Genomic DNA, 25,623 nt, shown 5'->3' with positions numbered 1-25,623 from the left:
TCGGCGATATCAACAGTGGACTTTCTATTCTTCTCTTAATCTCTCTCTCCCCTTTTTCCTTCCCCTAGTGTAGGGTAGCCAACCGGGCTCAGTCCTGGTTAACCTCCCTGCCTTTCAATAAATCATTTTCTCTCTCTCTCTCTCTCTCACGAGCGTCAACAATAATCTTAAAAGGAGTGAACAGGGCAGTTGGGATTAAGAGAGAAGTACTGAATCACCCATCCTTTCGCCACGTGTCTAAGTAAAGGACAAAGTCTCCTTGCTGATTTGAATTAAATAGGATTTACAGAAGCAGCTGGTAACCATAGGATTCCGGCGTCGGTTAGCAGGCGTAGATGTATACAGATAAGAAAGAAACAAACTGGGCTGAGTGACGTTACTGCCTTCTCTCATTTCCTTGGAGCCGTGAGTGTATGTAGCCGCGTCGTAATCACTTGTGACGTAGCCAAGAGCCATGTTCTGGGCAGGAATAGCAGCCAATTCTGTCTTTTGCAGACACTACCGCGTATTTCTCAGCAATTTGAGTGGAAGGAACGCAGCGCGATGCAGTGACAGTTAGTAAGAGCGCGATGCTGATATTTTGAAGGCGTTAAGGCAGAACGAGCCGATGTGATGACCGCACTGTGGCGTTAGTCGGAGCATCAAAGAGTAGTACTCATTTGGAACTTGGTGTGACGTATAACGGAAGGAAGGAGTAAAAGCAAGGAAGACGGGGCACTAGCACAGATGGGTTCGTGAATAGGTAAGTGGTGCTTCACGTTAAACTATACGGCCATTACCACTAAAACTGAAATAGAGTTAAAAATCAATAAAAGGACGTTAAGGCGCTACAAAGGATGTGATGTGCAAAGTAAAAAATTCAGTTCGTGTAGTGTGTGTAGGCCTGTTCAAGTAAATGAAAATTAGTTAATAGGTGAAAAAATGAGAAAAGTGAGCGTTCACCTACTAGTACTGAATAAGTAGTGCAAGAAAACCCAGGTGCAAAAAAATAACAAGCAAAAAAAAAAGAAATACAATGGGGAGCTTTTACCAGGAAGTAAATGTTTGCGTGAAAGACAAAGAACGCCTATTTGCGAAATCATCGCAGGATGTATGTATTCCTTGTGTAAAGATCACAAACGTCACTTCATCCGCAAAGAAAGCTGTTTCATGCCTTTACAATCTGCCTTGCATAAGATTGGCGGTGCATCGTTAGCATAACCCACACAGTCACGTCATACCCATTTGTTCTAGAACTTGTGTGTGCGACTTCTGTCTTGTGGAGACAGGGTAAAAAGGGTCGGCACTTACGTGCGGGTAAACTGAACTTTCTGCTTGCCCAAAATATGGCTTCTTTTCAATTAAAGCACGCAGAGCGTTGTTACAAGCGTCCACTTCACTGAAGAAATTGCCGTTTTGATGAAAGACATAAGGCGCCAACCAAGATAAGCAAATTAATAATAAAGGGTTGCCGTTTCGGACCCCACGCGGCAGCCTTGTTCACAAAGAGGAAACAGCCGGGAAGCGAGTTTATATGCGGTTAACCACATGTCGGCGCTTGTGAACGTAGATCCGTTAAAGATATCCGTCATTCCGATTCGAAGTTCGTGCAGTTCTGTCGGTAGTTAGCGACTCAAAATAAAAGCGCTGTACACACTGTTTTCTCTTCCAAGGACATGTGTGCTGTCCCAGCCTCTATCCTGGCCCGTGGTGTCAGCATGTACCACAAGGGCTCTGGTGAACACGTAGTGCTTATTCACGTCGGTGCGATGCTCCTCGAGTCTCCTTTCAAAGTTAACGACCAGCCAATTATGAAATGCAGAGACAGTGACCAGTCAAATTGTCCACGCAATTTCTAATCGATCATCGAGAGTTAACCGCGCGGTTCAGGTGACGCCTCATTCTATGGGTACTACGTGTTACTAAAAAATGTAATGTTCTGCTGTGTCATAGTAATGCATACTTTTCGAGTAAATGAACATCGTAGTGAATATGCATTTTTTTCCCGTACGAAACGGACATTCTAAATAGGATCGCTAGAATTCAGATGGTGAATTTCGCGGCTGTGAATGCGCAACGGCAAAGATGCTTTGCCACACAAATAGTGTTACTGTGGCAAAGCTACTTGCGCAGGATGATTGCATCGGCGATCTTCAAGTTGGTGCGAAACTACTTGCTTAAATCAATTGCATCTGCAATGTGCAGACTTATTTGTTTTAGACGAAATATTGTTACTTCACCGCTACAACAAAGTTGCAACTTAACTCATGTATATTTCAGTTTTAACTTCCTGAAACGCCATAGTATCACATACGAAGAGCTTTCCTTGTGCCTAGCCGAGGTCGACATGTCGTAGGCCCCGAGCGCTTCTGAAGCGTCATGCTTTTTTTTGTATGTACACTTTATCGTTGAACTTAAGTACAGTGCTTATACTGTATCGTGACAACGCTTCTTTTTTATTCGGTGATTTAGGGGAGCCTCGCTGACTACGGAAAGTTGCTTTTGCAAGGAATGTTCAACGTCTGGATGGAGAAGAAGAAAAAGGAGCGTATGAGGGAACTGCGGTTCAAGCCCAGCCAGCGCTACATCTTCCTCTATGAGCACCTGGTTCTCTTCACCAAGAAGTACGGCCGAGACGACAACCCCAGCTATGCATTCAAGAACGCACTGAAGGTTCGCGTCGCGCTATTCATATTATTTTTTTTTTTTGCACGTTGTTCACAGTCCAACCCCAATAGAGTGAACCAACATAAAGGATTAGATTTAGACACGCGAAACTTGCTGATCAATACTGACGTCAAACAACGCGCTCACAAAGAAATGAACATCGGATATATGGAACTCGAGGCGTCCAGCGCCATAAAGCTGCTTGCATGCCGCGAACGCAGAGCTAAGGGAAGTTATCTTACGCTTATTTTATTTCCTTTTATCCAACATGCATGTGAGAATACTTGGAAGCTTGCCAAATGCGTAATGGAGGCGTATTGAAACGAGATCCTATCAAGTCGCCATTCTTAGTGACCATGAGAAACAGTTGAGGCCACAGGCAGAAATTGCTGCCCGGTCTACTTAGTTTTCTTTCTCGATAAAAAAAAAGGATTCCTTTCTTACTTTATTAAATAATCAACTGGAGGCACCAAATCTGTGTATAACGAATCCATCACAAAAGTTTATTTAAGTACGTTATAGGTGAGTTTAGATATACCAAGTTACTCGATATATCGAACAATTTTTTAGTGCGTAAGCTTGTTCGCTGTAATCGAGTTCAAGTGCATTCCTTGTTTGTTTCTGTGCGACAGATTTTAAGTGTTACATAGCTAATTCTGTTGTTCCAGTTCGGCATAATCAAATTTTCGACGGAGGCCAGGAACTACGTTTTTAGGGACCATTTCTTTTGACTCACTAATTTCGCGAATGTCACATTCAGCGAGAGGTGACTGACTGAGCCGGTGGAAGTGAATGTCGCGAAAGGAGTGGCACAAATCCCAAAAGCGTTATTTTCACGAATTACTGACTATGCTGACAGAATATCTGTTGCTCCAGTGAGCATGCATAGGACGTTACGTCATAAAAAACGATCTGTCGGAGAAAGTGGTTAATCGAGTGTACAGCCTCCGGTGTACGTAAGAGTTGAAAATTAGGTGCAGGTAATAAAGAAGCGCCCCCAGGTATTTCAGATGCAACTGTATACTAGTTAATATAGGAACTAGTGAAGGCGATATAATTTGTTAGATCTCGGAAACTTCGATTCAAGCTCCGTACGCCACGTTTCGTGTTTCTTACGCAGACTTGGGCGCATGTGTAAAAAGGCGTGTTAAGAAAATCCCGCTTGCACTTTCCCGGCTCTCGATGACGTAACACAAGCCAATCGTGAACCAACTGCAGGTGATATTTATTATAATGGGTACTACCGAAGCCGTTCGTGCTTTTCACCTTTTCTTTGCTTCATTGCATCGGCTCAGCTAGCCGTTGTCCGCAAAATTTATGTAGACGAGGAGATAGCTGCACGTGAAATATTGGACAAATGGCTCATTGCTAGAGGGAAATACCTCCTGGGTACATAGAGAAAGTTGTCGCCAGAAAGGAACTGCATTTCCTGGAGTCTAATAAAGACGTCAGCTTAACGCTGACGTCTTTTTCTTAACGCGTACGCATGAAGGATCCCGCGCGCGTCTTCTCACGCCGGGGCTTGTTATGCCGTTTGCACTTCACTTGCCGGCGGGGAGTGTAGGAGAATCTACACTGCGGATTGTATACCACAGGAGAGTGTACTGAAACTTTCCCAGGCTGAGTTTCGTGTGCAACCTCAGATGAGCGTATGACTTGAGATGACTGGTAGTGCAACTTGTTTATCTTTGCAACTTCTTGAAGCGCCACAGAGAAAGCAGGTACAAGTATGATTTGTAAAAAAATGACACTAAATACGACTGCGTTGAATTTCTGCATGGTCAACAAAGATTTGAGGGTATAAACCAAACACACGCGTCTTATTGACACGTGGCTTACGGCAGTTTATGCCAGCGCCGATGAAGTTGCCGGCCGTTTTTTCTTTTCCCCCGTTTTATAGCTAAATGGGAGCTCTGCACCATATGCCAAATGATTTCAGCGGAAGCTCACAAGGTGGAGGAATGTTTGCGAAAGGGAAAAATTATCATCAACCGGAATGAAGCACGTGGCTACAAAGGAAACCCATACATATTTCCCAGAAAGACAGCTTCGCAGTGGTAGCAAAACTCATCCTGATCCAGGGTTTTAGCGTGACACCAACGCCTTTACGTGGTGGTCACTTTACCATCTGAGCTAACCAGGAGGCTAGCAGATTGCAAAGTGAGGCCGAATTTATTGTGGAGGTGTATTAGGTGGAGGCAGATTCACGAGAAAGTTCAAACTTGTCATTTGCGCTATATTATAGCAAAAGCTGCAAAGGAAACGCCCTAAACAGGAGTTTCAGTGTAGTTTCTGAGGGTGCATGACAATTTTTCCCTTAAAGCTCTGCACCATGGGGTAATGGTGCATTAGTGATGTGATTGCAACATGCTTCCCAAATTGAAATTCATTTTAGTCTTCATTTATTTGCCGTAACTTGTAGCGTTGTTCCATGAACCAGAAATCAAAGTAAGGAACAAATATGCCTAACATCGTGAGCACCACGAAAATTGCCACGAGATCGGTAGCCAATATTCTTGACTCATCTCAGCAGTACACTTATGAATATTATTTTCTACATCGAGCATGTACGCTAGAAACGTTTACGCCCTTAGTGTGGGAAGAGAACACTTCACGGATGCTTTCACTGTCTTTCGAGCATCAGAGGCAGCTTTCGATAAGCAAGTTAAGAAGGTTTCATTGATGAATAATTGAAGTCTGAAGATATTTTTCTTGCTAAAAAAGTCCAACTGGGCTAACTTAGGCGGGTGTTTAGCCAGGAATCAAAATATTATGATCCCTCGAGAATTTTCTTGTATATAACTTACTGCTGCGTTTAACTTTGCCCCCTTTCTTTAGACGTCGCAGATAGGCTTGACGGAGAACTTCAAAGGCTCCAGGGGAGACAAAGGAAGTTCGAACTGTGGCTGCATGGGAGGACACAGGTGTTCATAATTCAGGTAGGCCTATAGTGTTTTGATGAACTTTAGTTTTATTTTTCGGTAGTCTTCAGAAATACTTCGCTGGATAAGCTTTGACATGACGTTGTACTGAAACTTTATTAACCCTATTTGACGTGCATTTGACATGCAAGGTATGCGATACAAAAACTTCGTTGTTTATAACAGTGGTTATATTTCCATCAAAATGGGCCGCCGCTTGCGTTTATTGATGTATTTGCGAGAACGCTGCTGCAATAATTTGGGCTTGGCGCTTTCATGACATCGTCACTTCTTTTCTCGCGAGAACGCTGTCAAAGTATCGGCAGAGTTTGGTTAAGACGCTGTGTGCCTCAATTTGCACATTTTTTCTGTTTTCTTGAATTTCAGGCGCCCTCCACTGAGTGCAAGGATTTGTGGGTGAAGAATATCAAGCAAGTTTTGCTGCAGCAGTTTGAACTCCTGAAAGGTGAATGAGCATCTGAGTTGACGGTCCGTAACATTCCCTGACTCGTGTTTTATTAATCAACGCAGATGAGAGCAAGCGCCAGCACTACGAGAAGTATGAGCAGCTGAATGGGGTTAAGCCACAGTCTCCAAGGTAAATACTGAAGCACACACTGTACCTGCGCTTGACTGCTTTACAGCCACAAACCTAACCGCGTTTATTCCCTTCGGCTTGTTTCAGAATAAGGCTGACACGTACGGCGTACACTTTAGGCTAGCGGGGGAGCAGGCAGACAGGCTCAGTGGGCCACAAACAAAATACAATTTGTGGGACACCCGCGCCATATGCGGGCACTGCACACTTCAAAGCTTTTGTTAGTTTGTTAGTTATCTAGGGTTTTATGGGGCAAAAGCGACTGAGGCTGTTGATAGGTCAAGCACGTCAGTACTTTTGGTTACGAAGGTCGGCATAATTACCGTTTCCGGAATGACATAGCCGAAATGGCTTAAAATCTCTGGTTAATATAAAAACAACCACTGAACGATGTGCGCAAGATCACACTGCCGCTTTGATTTGGTAGTTGTCCGCGAGCCACGGGTGTAGTCCCGGGAAGAGCTGCACACTATAGACTCGCGAGTCTTAATTGAGCTACCCCTGCACTAGGTCCTCAACGACGACAATATTCTGCATGACAGTGCTACGATGCCTGTGCAATATCGTAGCACTTGTTGAATGTTAGTCCTGCGACTGCCGATTCTACCCGCACTGGTGGTTTTATGGTGCGCATCATCTCTGCGCGTCGCAGCAGCCGAGTGCGGCACACCATCAGCGGCATGAGCTGGGAGAGCCGGCGCGTGGCAGACAACAACAACCATAGCCGCAGCGAGTGCCAGCGGGCAAGCCGTGTGCTGGGCCGCCGGGCGACCTTCCCGGCTTTGCGCAGCTACGGCGCCAACGGTGAGCTGTCCGACCACGAAGACGGCTGGTCCACCGACGACCTCTCGCAGAGCGAGGACGAGGACGACGACGGGGACGGGGACATCTTCGTCAACACTGAGGTAATGCAGGTCGCAGCCCATTTACCATTGGGCGCTGCAGCGGCCTTTAACTTTGTTCTACTACGTTGCATTGCCAACAAGTCTATGTAAGAAACCACACTGCGTTCTGCACTATAACATGGCCCTAGAGCGGAGGCCATAGCCGTTGTTGACCATGACCATGAGCATGGTCATGCGAGTGTAAGTGTACCCTCGGGTCCATCCGTGGCCACCTTTGTTGTAACATTGCTCACGAGTACTCAGAAATCAAGAGCACATCTCTTAGCTTTCACTGAGGTGCCATATTATCGAAGATGCAGTAACGTCTCAAGTCGATGGTGGCGGGAGGAAGAGGAGGACACAGATATTTATGGTAGAACCGAAAAACGGAGCGCACACGCACCAAAAAATTGTTACAGGCAATATCCCCACTCATTCGTTGCCCCAGCCGTCATTGTGTTGCAGGTGGCCAAGTGGTTGAGCGTCCGCATCGTATGTGTGAGGTCGATGCAGTGTTCAAATGCTGGTACCACCTTAACCACACAGTTTTTTTCTAATGAGTATAGATGTGCTCCAGCCTGGTGTTACAAGATAACTACAAAAGAAAAGTGCGATAATTGAACTGTTACATTGTACATGTGCAGCTACCACATATTCTCATTAAAATTGGTTGTGTGTTTTCACCAAATATCCATACCAATCAGCCTTACGAACGGACCGCGCAGGCACTTACCTTTCCTTGCAACGACATGGAACACTTCTCGCATCTCCTTAGTGTGCGTGTACTTACCTTTCCTTGCAACGACGTGGAACACTTCTCGCATCTCCTTAGTGTGCGTGTCCTTTTACGTCTCACCATGCAAGCTGTAACATAGATAACGGTGCATTATTTGACAGCCCATCTCAATGCATGTCTCTGACCTTTTTATATGAGGTTAGTTAAGGTACCCTGTGTGGTGTATTCTCGCAGCACACCTTCGTATCTCTTACTTTTTTTTCAATTCGGAGTTCTTGCCAGAATACATATTGCGGAAATGAAATAAAGAACAACGTTCAGTTCTGCATAGCGCAATATTGTTACCGGCAATAAGAACTCACTCTGTTATAACTTCTTGGCCACACAACGGTCGTATATAGCTTTCTTGTACATCCGGCGTCAATATGGTCTTCGCATCTTTAGTCTGATGGCACACTTCTCAGGGCACAGCCAAAGCAGGTGTCGAACATCTGCCATAGCCACGGCACTTCAGACACGTTTTTAATGCGAAGCATTCTTCTTCGAAGGCAGCCACTTTATTAAGGGCGGGCATATTATCTCGCACATTTTGGTGGGCTAATCCCGGTGATAGTGCAGTCTGGAATTCACAAGGGCGACAGGGTATGTGCACTGGGTTTTTGCCTGTGGGCTCACTGGGTGTGTGTGACTTGGTTCTAGTTTGCTCCTAACCTCATATCTTGCCATTAGAAACATTTTGCCCTACTTATTATAAACATAAACACTACACCAGGTAAGTATAATTGTATATAAACACTCGCTACATAACTGTTCGCTACATAGCAATTAAGTTATTCGTACAGCCCTGAAGTACAAATCATGAACGCTTCGCAATTACGTGGACGTCAACTACAGTTAAGTCAGCCAAACGGTTTGCTCACGGCAGATAAAATTGTCGTCCACCCGACAGTAGCACGCATAGCTACTCTCAGTCATCTGTTATCTGTCTCCAGGATCAAATATTCCTGTAATTCTCTTCCTCGTGCAGGTCGGTGGCAGCTACGTTGCACTGGGGGACTACGAAGCTGTGGACGTGGGCGAGGCGTCACTGGTCGAGGGCCAGCCCGTGCAGGTGCTGCGCGTGGGCTGCGCTGGCTGGTGGTACGTGCGCTGCCTAGGAGGCGGCGGCCGCGAGGGCTGGGTGCCTGCCGCCTATTTGGGACCCAGTGGCCGGGCACACCACACTGCCCGTTCGTCGCCCTCCGTCAGCAGCCAAGGTGGGTGGCACGGTGAATGCAGACGCTGCGTGTCTGTTTTCGGGAAGGACGTCCTTGCGAAGGTAGTCAGAGCGCTTCTCTGCGTACAAAACACTCGCTGACGTGGATGCCAATCTGATCAATTGAGGATTGTTAAGTCTCCGCTTGTTCGCCACCTCTGTTTCAGCGGCACACAAGGTATTACTGTTTGGTTTACCCCGCAGAACTTGTCGTCAAATCAATCAATACCTGACAGAAATGGGTCGCGTGCGTTACTCACGCGATCTTGGTACTGAGGCAAGTGCCAGCATAAGTGCTTAACCAGATTAGGAAACTTGCGAGGCGCACGCAGAATGATGTTTTCAACGTAAACTTCTTCATGTAGTAACACATCTTTATTTAGTGTCAGGCTTATGGAAGTTACAATTACATTAAAATGCACTACTTCAATTCTCTCTTACCGGTTTCATCACCAGTGGAAAGGTTCTTATTCTTGCCATTACAAGCTTGTTGGCGGGGTTAAACTTCGTAGTACAGGTTTTGCCAGCACACTGACAACCTTACGATCTTTCATGCTTTTCATTTATGTATCTCTCTCCCTTTCTTTCACTTTTCAGATTCGGGCACTGGAGGCCTTCACCATGCCATCAGCCGCATAAGCATGGCCAGCAACCTGAGCAGTACTAGTCTCGATGGGGGCATGTGAACTGGCTTGCACCATGTGCTGTAAATAATGTACAGGGAGAGGACGCAGAGCTACAACCGCTATTGAAAACTTCTTGTGACTTTACCCACATACAAGGGGACCCTTTGCCGTCGCTTTTGGGCCCCAACGCAATCCAAAGAAATTGAAAGCATTGTTCATATCGTATCTTTTAGTATTTGCGGACGCTTGAACGATTCGCTTTCGAGAGTTTGCCAGCAATGTGCCCTCGCTTATGAGAATAATATGTACAAAGCGCATGAAAAGACATGTACAGTGAGAAAGAGAGAGGAAGTTACAAAAATAATATTACGTCGTGTTTATTTCTTTTATTTTTTGCCGTTTATGTTGTGATACGGCAACTATACTGAGTAACGATACCAAAGCGTAGATATCAGGTAATTGCCTTGTGATTTTGCCGGATTGAACCTCAGTCGTACTTTCTTGGGATTATACGTGACGCTGTATGGTGTGCACAGTAGACGCACGCAAGTTCTCCTGTACGCCAGCGCTTTTTGTAGCATAGCTACCGGAACACGTGCTTCAGTTTTCGTGTGAATCGTGTTTTCGTCTTCGAGGCGGCGAATGGTCACAGAAAAAGTCTATACGTCGCTGGTTGGAACTTCCCCTGAAAATCTGAAACCGAATTGAGCGATTGGCGGTATTTATTTCCCTAGCAGAATGTTAGCAATCTTTGCTTGCCTTTGGCACATTTGGCCTTCGTGTCCTGGCTGTATCTACTGCCTTGTTTTTTCACCCCTACAACCGAATATACGTGCAGTCTGACCGCAGGACCCTGGATAATATCGAAGATCTATCGCGAAACTATACGCGTCATGCAGCATTTCACCAAAGATATACAAGTAAGCTTCAACTCGGAGCTTGCGCTAGAGTAGACGCTTTTCCGCATTATCCTTCGAGATAATTAACGATCGCGATTGTTTCACCGTGTGATAGTGATAACCGCCATGGTGGCTTCATCAAAATGTCTTCTTTTGCGGCAAGGATCGTGCACTCTCGTTAGAGGAACTAAACGTTCCTATCTGTGTAATGTCATGATACCTCAAATAAGTTTACTGCTTCGTGCATTTAATTCGTGGGATGGTGACACGTGTACTTGACCAAATGACGTACCCTTCGTCACTGTACATATATACGCAGACTAGCAAAGTTTGGTGTTCTTGTTTTATGAGTTACGTTTCGTCCGTGCTTGTAGATCAGAGTGCCAGTGGAATTTGTGAGTATGTGGTCGCGTGATGTCCGTGAGGTTTCTGCTGTTTCCCGGTGTTGCTTTCGACCTTAGATAAGCGTTTGGTGTAAGTGTGCGCTGAACAGTTGTCGCACGTGCCTGAGTTGCTCACTGGCACCTGCAATGCTTGACTTTGTTCTCCCACTAACGTGACTCACTGTGTATTTGATAGCGTTTTTTCATACTCTTTCGTACTTTATTACACGACGTACAGACCGTTAATTTTAGGACAAGCTTTACCGTGCAATTCCTACTACAACGGCTTGGCGTTTTTTCACCTCGTTCTTTTTGTCGCCTCGCTGACGTCTATGTACATACTACGGAGAACGATATCTGCCAGCGTCGCGGGATTCTACAAGCCTGCCTTGTGTAACAACTTTTCTCGGCACCCGGAGCAGACCTTCTTTGTAGAACCAACAACAATAAGCATATGCCGTCTACCAAAGATTTATTGCATTGCAGAGCTTTGCAAATGAGTTCAAAGTACTCTGTACCCAAGGGCAACGAATGTGTAACTATGCTGAAATCTATAGCTTCCTTATGCGAGAGGGTGGAGCCTCGTCGCGCCTTTGTCGTTCTTTCCTTTTTATTTCTCATTTTTCCGGACACTGTGGCGCCACACAACAAACTTAGTCGTTCCAAAGTTGCGTTCCACCGCTCAACTGCTCTTGCAGCCCTTAGTTGGTGTTGCAGCCTCAACCAAGACTGCATCGCAGAAAAAAAAAAGTTCAATGCCGAACGCTGTGCTACAGGAATGTGTGCCTTCAACTTTTGACTGACAAGCTGAATGACTGGGGCCGTGCCATACAGAGAGAGAGAGAGAGAAACAGAGAGATAGAAATGGTGTTTCCTTTTTCTTAAGGTACATCGACATCATGCCCAACGGATATGGAATTGTGAGATCATAGGAACGTGGAACGCTCTTTTTTCTTTCTTCTGCACATGTTCGGGTGGAAGCGGTCGGCTTTAATTGTTCGAAGTTGGTGCGACGTTCTCCTCACTGTGCTGCCAAAGCCTTAACCGAGTTTCTTTCACGAAAAAGCGCGCTCGCAAACGGGCTATCACCGTTTGAAACACACCAGCTTTTTCTTTCTTTTTTCTTTTTTTTTTTAGTTTCTTACACGCCGCACGTCTTCCAGAGATCTGGCTGGCGCCATGTGGCATCACTGGCATGGGCCGCGGCCCCGGAGAAAAATGCACTCACGACACTGCTAAATTTCTTATCCCTTCGCTGCACAACAGAAGACGCAAAAGAAAGGAGCGATTGTCGGCGCTGACTGTTTTGTGTGGCGTACATTGTATGACCTGGAAGTCCAGTTGAACGGCGTCAGGGACGTGTCCTTGGAAAGCGCCAGGGCTACTTAACGTGCTGATAATTGCGTCTCTTAGGCTTAGTGTAACTGATTTTCGAATGTACGCGTTATTTGCTGCAAGCAAATGGACATTCTTAATTAGGGAACGTGGCTCCTCAATCATGAAAGCCCATAAAAAGGTCTCATGTGACATATTACTCTCATGTTCAGCAGTGTCGCATATCGTATTTTATTGCGCATTTAATGTAGCTGACCATATGAGAGCTTTGAATATGGAGGTCATAGCGCATATGCGGGTTTTAGTAGGAGACGAGACGAATACAATACCTTGCAAATGATAGATGGTCTTACAGTGCTTGAAAGGTACGCTGTGAAAATAAATTCATTTAGATGGAGCGTACGTGCCGAGCGGAAAGAAAAAAAGAAAGAAAGAAAAGAAAAGCAGTAATACAAAGCTCCAGAAAAAGACGCTGCAGTGTGGAGCCTATCTGAGCTTGTTGCTTCGTGTAAAGCGAGATGAAACCGCAACGAAGCGTTACGGATGGCTGGTGTTTCTTTAAATGGTCTACGAGTCAAAACGCCATGTAGTCAGTGCGAGTCGATACCGAAGACGCGGACAAAATGTCCAGGCAGAAAATGACTCCCAATTTTCCGTCCCCATAACCCTTAACCCTCTAACATTTGCTTCACACCGTATAGACAATTGAGAAGCTATAGCTTAGCTATTGTGCCGACTGCAACTCTGCTGAGTATCTTTGAGCGCATACGGCATTATTCAGCAGCGTCTAAGACACTGTTTCTCTAACATTGCTTAAAGAAAGGTACTGCAATCGACACTAGTAGATAATAATTGTAATAATAATGAGAAAAAAGTAACGCCTTCAAAATTGTTCTGCACATATAGGACTGCCATTACATTCGAAACCAAAGTAAATATAGTCGTAACCACGGGCAAGTTATTAATCGGTATTGTGCTATTTCTTGACTCAGTTTGAGTGACAGCAAAGTTCGTTCGGAGGACCAAAAGTAAGGCTAAAGCTCAATAATTATGGTCGTAGCCGACTGTTTGACGTTCCCTTTGTTTGCTGGCAAGATAACTGCAAGCGTAGACACAGGCAAAAATGTTTGTTGCCTTCAGCAGCAGAACCGGTGACATTTACTTCGCTAGTCACGTGCTTTTCATAGCCTTCCCTAGTGGATAAACTTCACATCCCGTTAGCTCCACATCTGTCACCACCACACCGCTCGGTTGAGTCTTAAGTAGGTTCCTATATAATATGGTTTTATTTCACGTGCGAGTCACTTGCCCTGTGGCTTTTTTTTCTTCCTTTCACTGGGGTTGTCACATAGTTGACGTCACCTGCCGACTTGACGTGCTACATTCTGTAAATGTTTGATGCTGAGCGTCAGAAATGTGTCCGATGAACGGCAGCTAAGTTCAATAAAACACAACGAGAGATAACGTTGGCCTCGCGTGTATGCCGAAACGTGACAAGTTCGATGGAAGGGATGCATTTCACGACTCCATCGCGCTGACGACGTTCGTGCACTGTGGATGAGCTCGTGCCCCTGCCACGCCCTTGTTTTGCTTTCCTTCACACGGCAGCTCTTGGATTGTGTGTGTGTTGTCTATGTGTTAACTTGAAACAACGCGGTTCGTGCACGCGTTCAGTGCAGAGTGGAAACACTTTCTGTTTAAGTGCACGCTTATCCTGCCTCGCCTATGTGCAATGCACAGTGTGCGCCGCTGTACTTACAATAATATAACAGAGAAAAAAAAAGTGAGACGCTGTAAATAGCAGTGTACTTGTGTCGCATTGAAAGTCACGCGTTGTTCTGTGTCTGCCAAAGAAAGAAAAGAAAAATGTGTGTATATGAACATTGCACTCGTGTACATTTCTGTTCGTTAATGAAATTTAAGAAAGGCTTGTGCATTTTCATCGTCTGATGCCATTAAAAGTAAGTTTGGTTCCGAAATGTTTTTTCTGTGTTTTATCTGACGCACATGCACGCGCGAACGTACGATTGCAGACTGAAACACAACTTCAGCTAAGAATTTTGGTTTAACTGTAGGGCCGGTATTTTGTAGTGATGCCTTATGACCTATTCTATACTAGTCTTATCATTAGAGGCCAGATCTTTAGGCATTAAAAAGCGCGTTTTAGGCGCCAAAAATAGGCAGGCAAAACAACGTTTTAGGCCTCCAACGTCGTAAATATAGGCACAATAAATTTTTACATAAATGAAAATCATTTCAAACGAAGACGTGCGCGGCCTATATCTACGATAGGAAAGCAAGAAATGTTATTGTCTATGATGGCACAAAGGCGCCAACAGTTGAACATAGCCGTGCAATTGTCCCATAAAACTGCTGGACTAATGACGATCAATTGGCTTCATTCAATAAGCACACTGCTCATATTCATGTTCAATGGCCACTGTACTCGAGTGTCGCATATAGTGAAACAGGCATGAAAAAGAATACTTGAAAGCTGGGAATACTGATTAAATAACCGATACATTTATGTCTGCCTGGCGCAATTAAATTAAGACACAACAGAAACAGACAAACAATAAATGCAAGAGAGACTACAGTTTATTAAGAAATTAACATGTTCGTACATCAGGACTGTTAGGTACAACTCTTCGCAATTTTCTCATATACAATGACATTATCCGAACTGTACAGGCCAGACGTCCCAACACTGCCAAATACACTTCCGCCTATTTGAAGTGCACGTGTTTGAAGAAATATGTTTGGAGAGCACGCGGAACGTAGTCGAAGAATCACTGTGAAGATTGTGGAAACAATAGCAAACTACCACCATCTCCAGATTTTCAGATTGAAAATTGTGCCTCTTGTCACTGAGAATTATCTCGTACCCTGAGAAAGAACGCCCGACGGCGGTGAACACCTTAAAAAGTAAATTACAAGCAAAACAAAAGCCGTGGGCACATCACATTTTTCATTCTTCTTTTGCTCTTCACTCTCCTTTCTCCTGACGGCTCTCCGCGGTTTCCCATTCGCCAACCGCTCGCGCAATGTCAGCGCGTCGGCGTATGCTGGCCGGCGCGTCTCATTTCAATGCTGCTAGTAGTTGTTTTCCGGGAGTTGGTTGAACTAAAGGACTATAGGTTGAACCCCATAGGTTCCGAACAGTCAATGTTGCCCGGTAACATGAATAACGGTTTCTAACTGCACTCGAAAGCGAAACTTGAGGCTAAATAGTGTTCATCTAGGCGCCGATATTGAAAATAGGCATTTATAGGCACTATAAAAACACTAAGCCCTTCTTAACCTCTAATTCATGCTCATATATCAAAGTGGGGCGATAGGAGCGCAAGGAACAAGAAAGGCATTTGCCTAAAATCCGGTCTCTACAAGTTATCATCCACCGCTCACGGCCGGCTGATACCGTTGATAACGCGAGCGGACCGTCCCTCTGACCACTGACAAAGCGCGATAAGCGCGAAAAGGCATTAGCACCGGAAAGGCATCGCTACAAAATACAGGCCTAGGATTACCGTTCGACTACCCCTGCCACTTGCACAATGTGTCTGTCAGTATGTGGCTCAGTATCACAGTGGAACTAGAGCCAGAACCAAGACACCTCTCTTCTAAATATCCAATGTCCTCTCAGGAATAAAGTGTCACTGCACTTGTGAATGGGGCCGTCTTGCGCTTCTTTTTGAGGAAAACGCTCTTTTATGCATTGAAGCACGAAGTTAACTGGAACGCCCATGCCTTTCGTCGGACATTTTGAAAATTAATACCTCCAAACTGGTTCAGTCCTGAGAATTTGTTTCAAGTGGATACGCCTTGCGAACTCAGCGGCTATAATATAATTCGTAGATTGAAAGATGTGCCTTCAAATAAATAATTTAAAAGGTAATTAGCGTGATTATGTTAATTATTCATTTAGGCGTTTTGATTTCTCGTGGAAATAATGGCCGCCTCATCAAATAGATTAGATCAAGGATTGTAATTGTTCTATCTGCCGCAGGCAATTTTTAAAGATCTGGTGCAGCTAAAATGAAACATCCTGTATATAAAACTCGCAAACGCAGACGCAAAAGGTGGCTGATGATAAGGTGAGATTAGCTTCTAGGATTTTACGCGTCAGAACCACTATTTGATGAAGCATGCCCTAGAGGGGGACTGCAGATTAATTCTGACCACATGAGGTTCTTTAGACTGCACCGAAGTCTAACCCCCGTATTCAGAAAAGCAACTTCGCATCAAGTCCCTGCTTGACTTGATTTTAGTGACGCCTATTGTGAACCCGCCGAAGAAACGCAATGAGCTTCCAGAGCATTTTCATGCTAGGCGTCGTTTAAATCAAGTCAAGCATAGGCTTCAAGCTAAGTTGCATTTCTGAATACGGCGGTAAGTACACGAACGTTATTGCATCGAAAGGTGGCCGCTGCGGCCGGAACCGAATCCGCGTGTTCGAGCTCAGCAGCGCCATGCCATAGCCACTAGGCTACTTCGGTGAGTGATAAGGTGAAAGGTAAGTGCAGCTATCGGCTTTGAGCCGTCATAAGATAACACAAAGGAAAAATGTCGTAGTTTCGCCCGAAAGGCAAAGCATCAATTGCGATAGCAAATAAGTAGAGATCTATAAGGGAGTAGGTATAGTAGTTTTATCGGCTGCATAAACTTGACACATTCGCTTACTCACTAAATTAACAAGCATGGTGTCAGCGCGCACAAGCAAACATGAATAGATCACACTCAATGACCGCAGACAACCACTGTCATAACGCTGGTGTGGGGAAACGCGCCGCTGCAGCGAGCGAAGGTTCGGGTGGTCTAGTAGTTTTATCGGCTGCATAAACTTGACACATTCGCTTACTCACTAAATTACCAAGCATGGTGTCAGCGCGCACAAGCAAACATGAATAGATCACACTCAATGACCGCATACAACCACTGTCATAACGCTGGCGTGGGGAAACGCGGCCACCGCTGCGAGCGAAGGTTCGGGTGGTCTATCGCTTCAACGGAAACTGAGCGGCGAAAGCAGGGCGCATACAAAGCTCAGAGCCGTGTGGAGATCGCTTGCAAGATACGGTGCGCGCGATAACACCGACAGCCCGTACCGGCGCAAAGTACAAGAATGCATTTGTTGGCAGAGTAGAAGCCACCCCCCCCTCTCTCCCACGCTGCCTTCCCGTTTACTCCTTTCGCGCGGGAGATTGCGTCGCCAGTTCCCCTTGGGCCCGGTTGCAAGATACGCATTTGGTGCCGCAGCACAGCGTCGCCCCCCTCCCCCCCCATACCCCCACGGCCTTTTGCGCGACGGAATTCGCGTTTGCTCTCCGCCGTGCGTTCGCTCTCCGTGAAAGCGCGCGTCCCCCGCGCGCCTTCATTTGCACATACGGCGCGCGGCGTCGATTATATCGCCCTTGGACTTGATACAAAACCTCACGGCGATGGCGACGGTGACGGTGACGATGACGGTGACGCCGACAGCAGAAATCCGCTTGAAGTGTCCATATAATTGCTATCGCAATAAAACAGACTTGAAGTTGGTTACAACAGGTGTTAGCCTGGCCGATATGGCCTTGCATGCTGCTTTAGTTGTTGGGTAAGAAGTATGTGCACCAGTATTTGTGCGTATGTCTGGTCGCTTTGTATATCAGACACGGCAGAGGCCGTCGCAAGCTCAACTTCGTCTCGTCATCTAAACTTGCCGGATCCATTGACTGCATGTTGCTACCGACGTTGTCACGTTTCGCGAGCTGAGGATTGGCCCACCTTGAGACGTTGTCATACCTACTGATTTAAAATCGGCGCTTTCTCAACTATCTTATAGTCTTTCTTATGGAAAGTCCTGTCGACAGTGAGTGGTGCTAAGGAGGTCGGAGAAAAGGTTTTAATATCGGATTCTAGTATAGGCACAGGGTTGTCCAGTGTAAGAGGAAATGCCTCATTAGTATTCAGGATAGTATAACTTCTACATGCCTTCAACTTCAACATTTCGTCCACTCTTGTCTTTGGTGTTCGAGGATGTCGCGCGGTGTATAGAGGGGGGCTCGTCACTAGGTCAGTCCGCAGCTCTGATGCATAGTATGCAGCTAGCCGGTCCGCCCTTGTGTTGCCCTCCCTGCCCTCGTGTGCGGGGCACCAAGTCAGGTTGTGGAACTCGGTAATTCGACTCCCTAGAATTTTTAGTACTAAGCGCGGCGCCGTCCCGGAGAGATACAGGAGACAGGCGGTTTGTGAGTCCGTGAGTATGGCCGCAGATACGTCCCATTTCTCCACGTCCCTAATTGCAAGTGCAATCGCTGCGGCTTCTGCTGTGCTGACAGATTTTGCCCTGACCGATGCAGCTATGATACGATTGTGGTTCGTGCTACCACCGTATACTTGTCCCTGCCCGTCTGGGCGTGCCAACAGAAACCGAAAATATCGGCCAAGCATAGTCCAACGATAGTCGAGCGGGAGGCGACCCTGTCCAGCTCGGTCCCAGAACAGCAACAAGCCCTGGTCAACCGAGCCCGGACGGCGGCAAAAGCCAGTGGTTTTCCGGATTAGGAGGTCCAAACACAAAAGGACTAATAATTTTTCCCCAATAAATGTTTTAGTTCAGCTGGGCGCAGGCTACCACCCTGCGTCTGCTACAAACAAATACGTACCCTTCACCCGCCCGCCTCCACCTTATATTCCCTGAAGTTTAAAATACCCCGAACTGCCGGTGCTGTGGCACTCACCCAGCTACGCTTCCGCATATGCTGTGGGAGTGCCCAGCACAGTACACACACATTAACACCACGACCCTCTCGTCGAGGTTGCGTGAGGCTCTGCGGAGCTCCGCCCTCGATGACCAAACCTGGGCGACCCAGCACGCCCGTGAGGCGGCGGCGAGGCAAGCCCTCGACGTCCCCTCATGGGAGGCTTAGGCCCGGCCATCTTAAAGTGCTGGTTCCGCAATAAAAGTTTATTCCTCCTCCTCCTCTCTACCCGTTTGACTCGCGTCTGTGTAGTACACGTCCGGTTGTCCTCTAAATCTCTGGTGCAAGGCTCTCGCTCGGGCCTTCCGGCGCCCCGCGTGATATCTCGGACTAATATTTTTCGGAATTGGGTACACCACTATGTGCTGCCTGACTGCCCGGGTCATCTACACTGTCTCTTCTGCACTGAACTGGGGGCAGAGCGAAAAGTCTAGTTTGGTTAATATGGCCCGACCCTGCGTTGCTGTGCACAGCTGTTCCCTTTGCGCGATGAGGGTGGTCGTCGCGTATTACTCGAAAGTATTGTGGATTCCAAATTGCTCGAAGTGTTCTGTGCTGGTATTTTCCGAGAGCGCTAGAGCAGCTTTAACTGCCCGCCGAATGATGACTTCAAGCTGTTTGAGCTCCTGCTTGGTAATGCTTTGGAAGGGGAGTGCGTACGTAATCCTACTGATGACAAAAGCGTGTACCAGTCGGATCGTTTCCCCTTCCGAGAAGCCCTCGCGCATTCGCGTAACCCTATGGATCATCTTAGTTACGTTTTGTGAAGTATCTTTGAGGAGGCGGAGCGTGTGCGCTACTCCAGCCGTTTGTTGTATCCATAATCCCCGGACGCGCAGTTTATTCACCTCTCTTACACGTCCCCCGTCCAAGAACAGCTCGAAACTGGGGAGATTTTCTCGTCTCGCGTACTTTGCTCTTATTCGAATAAATTCGGACTTCTCTGGGGCACATGTCATGCCGACCCCTTGCGCGAAGGTCTCGGCCAGTTGGATTGCCTACTGGAGAAGCTCCTGTTTATCCCCGTAGGATCCCCGACTTGTCCACAGCGTAATATCGTCAGCGTAAATGGCGCTCCCTAGGGCTTGTTTCGCACCCAGTTGCAGCGCGAGTTTGCGCATTCCCACATTAAATAGGAGGGGGAGAGTATAGACTGTTTTGGGGTTCCTCGATCGGGAACTACAAAAGGTTTCGACCTAGTGGAGCCCAGACCGATGGTGGCCGTACAGTTTCTCGGAAAGCTTCCTACATACTGGTAAATGCGCGTCCCGCAACCTACCGCTTCTAGTCTTTCCAGTATTGCTTCTTGGGAAATCGTATCGAATGTCGTTTTTACCTCGAGAGCGAGCACAATGCTATCTTCGAACCTGCATGACGCTGCAAGATGCTGAGGACACGTATACGGTACAGCAGACATTGAGACAGCATTTACAAGAGCTTATAAACAGCTGTTCCAACAGAAAAACGCAGCCTGTGCCCCAGATTCCGTTTCAAGATACGCCGCTACACTACCGAATATAAATGATGAAGCGAAGGAAATAACGGTTGAGCCCATATCAAAAAACGAAATTGAATGGGCTATGAAAAAGCTCGAAGCAGACAAATCGCCTGGTAAAGATGGCTTCAGAAGCACGTTCATCAAAAAAATGCATCTGACTTAGTGCAATTCTTACAGCGAAGCTGCCAATGGCTAGGATCCGGGATTTCATGGCTATCCAGGATTTTATAGGATTTTCACCCTCCCTCTTCCCTCAAAAGTGAGGGTGAAAGAGCCAACAACAACAGCAAACGCATATCACCGCTCGCGTGGGAGCTCGGTTTAACGGCCACTTGCGTATAAAAGAGTGTGTGTCTGTGAATGTATAACATATGCGTGATGAAGTGAGCGCCTGGTAAGGTGTCCAATTTGAAAGGGTTAGCGCGCAACCACTCGAACGCGCTCGTGCCACTGCTCACGCGTTGGTCGTCATCGTATTCCACAGCTGGCTCCGTTTCTTTAACGGCACCTTCTTGTTGAATTAAACTGGCTCGGGTGTAACAAAAATACTATGAGAATACTTTCTGTACGCTAACGGCAATAACAATGCCTACCCAAGTTTACTGCATCGGGTGTCGCCATGTTTAACAATGTCATCTGTATCGAATACAAGCTGGGAACAGTTGAGATTGATGAGTTGACTATAAAAAAAAATTCAGTGTCATTCCACTCTGTGAAGGTGGATGATCAGCGAAGCCGTGTATGTGGTAAATGACCGTTGCTTCGGTGAAACGTTCCAAGTTTGTGGGATTGGAGCCACATGGACGGTTCGCATTTAATTCTTTCCGCCTCGCGGTTATAGCAGGCAGTACGCTTACGCTTGGCGTCCGCGGCCCTCTCTGCGGGTTAAAACGAGGGCACTCACAAGGAAGGTGTGCGATTGTTTCGTTGCACCGGAAGAGTGTTGTAATCGCAGTCGGTCAGATAGGCCGGTGGCTCGCAAGAAGCGCAGAAGTGCCTGCACGGCCTTCTTCTGTGACGTTAAGTCCAGTCTGTGGCGGAGAATTTTTTCTTCCGACAGAGGCCGGTCGTCCAATTGGTTGAACGCGTTGGTAAGAGAATGTCTTTGCGCACTGTACTGCGGGCAGGTGCACAAAATATGTACAATTGATTTTTCATTGCCGCAGTGGTCACAGGCTGCGCTGTCGGCCATTCCTATGCGGAACGCATAGGCGTTGGTAAACGCAACGCCCAACCATAATCTGCACAAAAGTGTTACGTCTCCTCGGCGAAGCCTTGATGGTACTCGAAGGCTTAGGGTTGGGTCCAGAGAGTATAAGCGAGCATGCATGAAGTGCGATTCATTCCATTGTGATCTTGTGCGTTGGCGAGCAAGCACGCAGAGCTTCCGTGCAGCGTCAGTCCTAGAAAGTGGTATGGATCGTTTGTGATCTTCTTTATGAGCTGTGCGGGCAGCTTGATCGGCCCGTTCATTGACGATAATTCCACAGTTACTTGGAAAACACTGAAAATTTATTTCTTGCCCTATCTCAGTCAGATTGTGTATTGCCTCGGCAATCTCAAAGACCAGCTGCTCGTGTGGACCGCGGCGCAAAGGTGATAGTAGAGACTGCAGAGCCGCCTTTGAGTCGGAGAAAATTGTCCACTTGTGTGTCACTTGTTCACTAATGAATTGCAGTGCGGCACAAAGCGCTGCGAGCTCTGCTGCCGTCGATGTTGCGACGTGAGACGCCTTGAATTTAATAGTTGTGCCCATCGTTGGTATCACCACTGCCACGGTAGAGCTGTTCGGCAGGACGGATCCGTCGGTGTATATATGGGCAGAGTCTTGGTACTTCTCGTACAACAGAAATAAGGCGAGCTGTTTAAGGGCTGGTGATGACAGCTCTGCTTTTTTCTGGATGCCAGGTATTGTCAGGTTGATATTTGGCTGGGTAAGGCACCACGGAGTAATCGAAGGTCTTGCGGCAGGAGTGAAGCAAGTTGGTAATGATTCACCATGCGTGGCTATTGTTTGGCAGAAAGAGGTACGTTGTCTGTCCGCTGGCAGAGATGCCAGGTGGTGGTGGGGAGTCCGGGCAAGATGTCGTATATGTGTCCTTAATGATTCAACCTCAATGTGAGTCTTAGCGAGGTGGTCTCCAGCAATTGCGATAGTCGCCACTGTAGATGCACTCCGAGGCAGGCCAATGCAAATGCGGAGCGCTTGTGCTTGAACACTTTGTATGGTGCGCAGACTCGTTTTGTTGACGTTAGTTAAGGCTGGCAAGCTGTACCGCAGGAAGCCAAGAAACAGCACATTGTACAGTTGCAGCATAGCACTTGTGGACATTCCCCATGTCTTTCCAATGAAGAACTTAAACAGGGGACATATGCCTGTTAACCGCTTCTTCATGTATGAAACATGAGGGCTCCATGACATGTCTCTCTCAATTATAACGCTTAGAAACTTGTAAGATCGAATGTATGGTATTCTTTGGCCATTTATCAATACGCTGTAGTTCGCCATGGGCTTCCGTGTAAATGCCACAAGTGCGCATTTCTCAGACGATATTTCCAGACCTCGAGTACGGAGGTAAATAGCAGTCTGAGATGCGGCTTTCTGGATCCTCGCTCGCAGTTGTAGACGTGTTACTGCAGACGTCCAAACGCAGATGTCATCCGCATACATTGATAGCTGAACTGTGCTTGGCAGGTACTCAAGGAGAGAAAGGAGAGTCAGATTGAACAGCACAGGGCTGAGGACACCGCCCTGGGGGACGCCGCGGTAGCTGTAATGTAGAGAGGTGCGGCTGTCCTCAGTGTTCACGAAAAGGGATCGCATGGAGTTGTGAGTCGCGTATCCATTAAAACATCCGGCCGCCCACACCTACCTCTTCGAGAGCAGTAAGTATGGCTTCATGTGTAATGTGGTCATATGCCCCTTTCACGTCGAGAAACAAAGAAGCGCAAAGACGCTTTCGGCATTTTTCGTGCTGAACGTAGGTGACTAGGTCGACGACGTTATCTATCGATGATCGACCACGTCGAAAGCCCGTCATAGCCTCTGGGTAAATGTTGTGGTACTCTAGGTACCCCTCCAGGCGTCCTAGGATCATTCCCTCCATTACTTTGCCCACACAACTAGCCAAAGTGATCGGGCGATAGGATGAGAGATCCAAAGGCGATTTGCCAGGCTTCAGTAGTGGAACCAGGCGACTGGTTTTCCAGCTTAACGGGAGCGTGCCATCTCGCCAAGATTCATTGTAGAGCTCTAGGAGAACAATGCTTGCGCGCTCACCCAGATGACGTAGGGCTCTGTAAGAAATGCCATCAGGTCCTGGAGCCGATGTGCGTCTACACAAAGCTAGTGCTGCCTTAAGTTCATGGATTGAAAAAGGTAGATCCATGTGTTGATCTCGCGGTGGTGGAGAGCTACTCGAAGGCGGAAAATTGTTGGGAGAAGCGAGTTGGCCGGTTAATCTGGCGCAGAACTCTTCTGCCACGTCAATATCCGGTTGCTGTTGTGAAAGGGCTAGGGCCTTGAAAGGAAACCGCTGCACGGGCAGTGTCCGGAGACCTCGTACCGTCCTCCACAATTGCGATAAAGGCTTGCGAGGGTCTAGAGACTCACAAAACGCAGCCCAGCGTTGTGATTCCAGCTTAGCTAACCGGCGCTGGATCTTCTTTTGGATGCGTCTGGCGGTCCGTAAATTATCCATTGCATGCGTGTGGCGGTACCTTCGTTCAGCACGTCGACGAATTGCTCGAAGTCGTTCTAATTCTATATCAAATTCCGTTAGCTTCGAATAACATGTGAGAGTGCACATAGTATCTTGTACTGCGCTCTTGATAGTCTCTTCCAAGCGATGTGAAATGTTGTCTTGACAGTGCTCTTCCATGAGAGACTGAAATTTGGTCCAGTCCACTCTTTGGATGGTATCGCGTATCTTGGAAGGAGATAATCCGTTTATTTTGACGTATGTGGGAATGTGGTCACTCCCATGTGTTTCTATATCCGCAAACCACCCAGCACGTTTGACGAGGCTTCGTGAGACAAACGCCAAGTCCAGACAGCTGCTGTACGTGGAGCTACGTAAGAACGTAGGACTACCGTCATTTAACAACAAAAGTTGATTGTCATGAGGGACGGATACCAAATGTCTGCCTTTCGCGTTGATCTTCGTACTGCCCCACAGTGTGTGACGAGCATTGAAATCCCCAATGATGACCCACGGATCAGGAGTTGATGATAGGATGTCGCGTAGTCTTGTTTGATCAAATCGACTTGATGGAGATAGGTAAGCGCCCACAACAGTGATGGTAAGTTTCTTCTTTTTCATTGTTAAACATATATATTGATTGTCGTCATGAGGAGCCACAGGCTGGAGAATGTAAGTGAGATTGCGACGAATAAACACCATAACCTTGCTCTTTTCACCAGTAGTAGATGACATGAATGATTCATATCCAGAGAGCCTGATTGTGCTGGATAAGTTCGGTTCGCAAATAACAATGATCGGAAACATGTGGGCGTAAACGAACCGACGAAAATCAGCAATGCGCGATCTGAGTCCCCGGGCGTTCCACTGAAAAATTGTTGCTTTTCGGACCTCATCCGTGAAAGGCAGTAGCTGTTGAGCCATGGTCTACTCAAGGGCTGCCAGCACCGGACTCAGAGCGTCCAGTACTTGAAGTGCACTTCTGGCTGACGGTGTCTGCATGTTGTTCAATAACACGCGAATGGCACTCATTAGGGGTCGCAGAAGAGCGACCACTTGCTTATCTCTATTCTGCAAGTCATCCGATGCAGCACCTTGCTGTACTGGAGGTGGCTTCTGCTGTGGCTCTGCTACAGGTCGTGTAGGCGTAAGAGGTGGCCATTCCTTTGTAGAGAGAGATCTCCCAGTTTTCTCTCTTCCAACCTCGGCGTTTGTCGCGCTCAGAGCAGCAGCTGGCTGTGTTCTATGAACGGTCGACAGATCTTTAAAAGTTGACGTAGTCCGTCATGAGGACCTTGGACGGTGGCGTCGTCTTCGTCGGACTTTTTCAGCGGCCTCTTTGTGGGTTGAGCTGTCCCTCATCATTTGTATAAGAATAGAAATCTCTTTCTTAATCTGTGG

At 47.0% G+C, this 25,623-nt stretch overlaps 1 protein-coding gene across 1 annotated transcript in view; it reads left to right on the top strand.

The window, feature by feature from the left end:
- The window catches only part of LOC119442094 (guanine nucleotide exchange factor DBS-like), a 128,663-nt gene extending 115,089 nt beyond the window's left edge, over nt 1-13,574 (top strand). Inside the window, 8 exon segments of the mRNA XM_049661885.1 lie at nt 2,452-2,652; nt 5,485-5,530; nt 5,533-5,585; nt 5,955-6,033; nt 6,099-6,165; nt 6,818-7,070; nt 8,813-9,041; nt 9,638-13,574. Coding sequence (XP_049517842.1) covers nt 2,452-2,652; nt 5,485-5,530; nt 5,533-5,585; nt 5,955-6,033; nt 6,099-6,165; nt 6,818-7,070; nt 8,813-9,041; nt 9,638-9,726 — 1,017 coding nt within the window. The 3' untranslated portion in view covers nt 9,727-13,574.
- The last annotated feature ends 12,049 nt before the right edge of the window (nt 13,575-25,623 follow it).

The sequence above is a fragment of the Dermacentor silvarum genome, chromosome 2 (assembly GCF_013339745.2).
Source record: "Dermacentor silvarum isolate Dsil-2018 chromosome 2, BIME_Dsil_1.4, whole genome shotgun sequence".
In the NCBI taxonomy this organism is placed as follows: Eukaryota; Metazoa; Arthropoda; class Arachnida; order Ixodida; family Ixodidae; genus Dermacentor; species Dermacentor silvarum.
This window is presented reverse-complemented; position numbering and strand designations above follow the sequence as displayed.